A 3,578-nucleotide genomic window follows, 5' to 3' on the forward strand; every position below is an offset into this window, starting at 1 on the left:
TAAAACACATGTCGGCAAACGATGACGAGACAAATAGAGGGAAGGTGATAGTCATAAGCGCCAGCAACAAAATGGTCAGAATCAATTCCTTTTTGTGGGAGACTGTATATCCGCCAGGAAAACTATCAAGGTTCCAAAACTGCCCGTGTTTCCAGCCAGGTTCCCTTTGCCAAATACAAGTTGTTCTGCAAACAAGCTTCTGCTGCTCGAGTCGTTAGCTCCTACCCTGAACTGGCGAGGAATGCCCTGACGGGTCAAGTATATACCTGTTAACCAGAGGTAGGCTTGTTTCAGACATTTGCCGGCGCATAGGTATCCTGGAAGGAGATTAACATACAAGGTCCGAGTCTGGGTTTGTTTGTTGAAACGACTTGGCTTACCTCAAGGTAGGCACGTCGAAGACGGCAAATAGAAGGGTTGCCAGCTTGCTTCTCCCGGTCTCAGCCGCTTGACCATCGCTCTACTTTGCACATATATACTCACAACTCTTCACCATCATCGACTTTCTCATAGGGCACACACTCTCTCATCCATCCTTGCTAGTTGGGCATCCTGACGGCGTAAAACCAGCCCTCGTCGGTGACGTACCATCGGCAGTCACCGAGGTGGTCAATAGTAAACCGGTTGCGCTGGGTCCAATTACCGTCAACTTCGCGAACATAGTAGAAACGAGATGGATCGTCATCCGACGGCTTGAACTCTTGGGGCTCGAACAACTTGTTCGCATGTGCAAACTGGAGCTGTCGCACCGTCTCCTCTGCTGGAGTCTTCCCGAGACCAAAAACATCGGGGATTTGGCCATTACCTGCATAGACGGGCATGCCGCCGGCGCCGGGCATTCCCATCGGAGGAACAGCGTGCACTTGCTGGACAGGGATTGCAGCAGAAGCTGGTTGTCCGCCAATCATGACAGGCTGCTGGCCGACGAAGGGCTGCGGGACGACGGCAGGCTGCTGGGCAACAACGTAGCTGGGCTGAGCGACTGGGACGCCAGTAACAGTCGGTTGCTAGAGATGGAAATGTTAGCACCGTGACCGACAAGAGATGAAAGAGACGAAAGAGCAAAGATAGAGCATGGGATGGAAGAGGTATTTTCAAAAGGTAGGCAGCGTTAAAGAGTCCTGCTTGGACAAGCCAGCCATTCCGGAACAGAAGGAGCATCATGAGGGTTCAGCATGATTGGCTCCGACAAAAGACACAAACAAGGGACCAACCCGAGTGAAACTTGCATAGTAGGTGTAGCCGTTGTAGTAATATGTCTTTGGCGTCACGACGGTGTACGTGGCAGTGGACATGGGCGCGGCAGTGACTGGGCGGGAAACAAACTGTACCGAGGGGAGACCGACTTGAACAGCAGCAGGCATGTAACCCCCGTCAAAGCGAGGCACGTAGACGTGCGGGATCGGGCCAAACGTCGTGTCAGGCACCGGCGGCTGGAAGTTGACACCCGTATGCATGGGCGCTGCGTTCTGGTAGTCTGCCATGGCGATGGGGCTTCCGATGTAGGTGATGGGCGCGGTGGTAGGGAGGGAGGCGTGAGGCTGGAGCTGCACAGAGATTTGGTGGTGATGTTGTTGTTGCAGAGGAGAGAACGGGCCGGCAAACAGCTGGGGGTGCAGCTGGAAGGGTGACGCGCCAGGGCCAGGACCAGCGCCAGGTGCTGCAAAGCCGGCAAACGGCTGGCCAGGCAACTTGACGCTCTGCGTGGGATCAGCAGCTGTGTGCCACTGGCCAGCGCCCAGAGTGCTGTAAGGCGGCGCACCGAGCTGCGGGAAGCTGTCGGGCTGGTTGCTGGACGAGGTTTCGCCAGTCGAGGCCGAGGCTGGAGCTGCGGCAGTGGTGGTGGGAGGATTGGTGGTTGAGTTGGTGGTGGAGGAGATGAAGGGAGAAGCGGGCGACGAAGAAGCAGCAGCTGCGGCCTTGAGGGCTGCTGCGTTGCTGGCGGGCGTCTGGAAGCGCACCTGGCGAAGAGGCTCGGAGCCTGCAGACCGTGGTAGTAGGCGTCGGGGGGCCTTGGGCGACTTGGGATCCGGTGCAGCTTCAGGCATTGCAGCAGCAGATGTAGAGCAGGCTTGGTGATGCAGATAGAAGAGATGAGATGAGGAGGAAAAGGAGGTGGAAAAGAGAAGAGAGAGGAAGAAAAAGAGAAGTGGGCAGAGAGTGAGGCCAGAGCTGCGAGCCGGTGCTGCTGGCCAACGGGCTGGCAATTCACTCCCATCAGATGAAAACAGCTGCCAGTCCGTCTGTGTGGGCTCTTCAAGGCATTCATCCACGCTATGGGAGTTTCAGGGCTGCCATCACAGCTAACTGTTGAAGTCGTTGCTTTCAACGAGACCTGGAGCTGGACAAAAAGGGGGGACATCATGACAACTCACTCGAGAAACTCCAAGGAAACGCAACGAAGAAATATTGCATAGCAAATGATATACCAAGGAAACAAAACTCAACACTCACATATCGCTGAAGAGACCACGCCTGCCCGTCATGCACCCACACATGCTGCTCCGGCATCGAGTCCAACGGATCCTCGTACTCGGTCCACGTCCACGGAAAGCAAGGCAGACACATTCTCCTCGATCCGAAGCAGCGAAGAAGAAACAATTAACCTTCAGGGTTCCGGGATCTGGATAGATGATATCTTGCAAGAAGAGCCAAGGTGAAAGCCTAGAGGGCTTGAGGCGTCTGTAATCGTCGTTTGTGGGTTTTTGTGGTTTGTTGTTATTGTGTTTTTTCCACAAGGGCGAAGAGTAGGGGATGGATGTAGAAGGGAAAAGCGTTGACTTTTTACTTGAATGCGGCTTGTCGTAACTGGGTTCGACTATTCGACTCTTGGCCTTGACTGTGTTATCCTGTTTGCTTTGGGTTTGCATAATGGACAATAGATTGCTGGGCATGACAATCAATAGATCCAAAGGCCATAGAGTTCCCCCTTTCAGCCCCTCGGAAGATTCCTTTCCCAGTCACGGCATTCACTTTCTTCATTAAACTGCCTTTAGACGATTTGATTCGGATGGTTCGAACTGTTACTTACAAACATACAAGGCAGTAGCCCCCCCAGTTACAGGTATCTCTCGCGTCCATCTCATCAGCCCAAACAGTAAACATCGTAGGGCACAGCTGCAATTCGAGGCACTTTTCGCCGCGTGCTTGCCCAAATCCCACTTCAGCCCATACACGCATTTTCAATCCAAACTTGGAATTCATGACCAGACGCCCCCAGCCTATAAGGTCTAAATGCTTCGCTGACCGGTTACCCGATATAATGTACAGTTCAACTTTGGGGAGGAGAGATCATCTATCGCCACCACACTGCCGTGCCTTTTCTTTTCTTCCCTTGCTTCCGTCCAATCTTCCGTGACGCGGTGGCACTCGGCTGGAGGAGGCGCTCGCTCCCAGATTCCCTTTTGTGCTTTCCATGCCCTCCCCCCAGTCAAGCGCCTTTTCCATCTTTTGGAACCGTTATTTTCCCCTCCTCGTTGCCCACTCTTGTGTGGTAGATCAAACAGCGGATCGCGCGTCGTCGGAAGAGCCCTTTTTCACAATGGTATTCGTTACATGATGTTGTTTGCTATATTATT

At 53.5% G+C, this 3,578-nt stretch overlaps 1 protein-coding gene across 1 annotated transcript; it reads right to left on the reverse strand.

Annotated features, from left to right (window-relative positions):
* Window positions 1-539: 539 nt before the first annotated feature.
* Window positions 540-2,568, reverse strand: BBK36DRAFT_1131341 (hypothetical protein; the record flags this gene model as incomplete). The annotated part of the gene is made up of 3 exons (XM_024891964.1): window positions 540-982; window positions 1,226-2,021; window positions 2,455-2,568. 3 exons carry the CDS (start codon window positions 2,566-2,568, stop codon window positions 540-542), a joined length of 1,353 nt encoding a protein of 450 aa, XP_024744929.1.
* Between the last annotated feature and the right edge of the window lie 1,010 nt (window positions 2,569-3,578).

The sequence above is a fragment of the Trichoderma citrinoviride genome (genome assembly GCF_003025115.1).
Source record: "Trichoderma citrinoviride strain TUCIM 6016 unplaced genomic scaffold BBK36scaffold_80, whole genome shotgun sequence".
Taxonomy (NCBI): domain Eukaryota; kingdom Fungi; phylum Ascomycota; class Sordariomycetes; order Hypocreales; family Hypocreaceae; genus Trichoderma; species Trichoderma citrinoviride.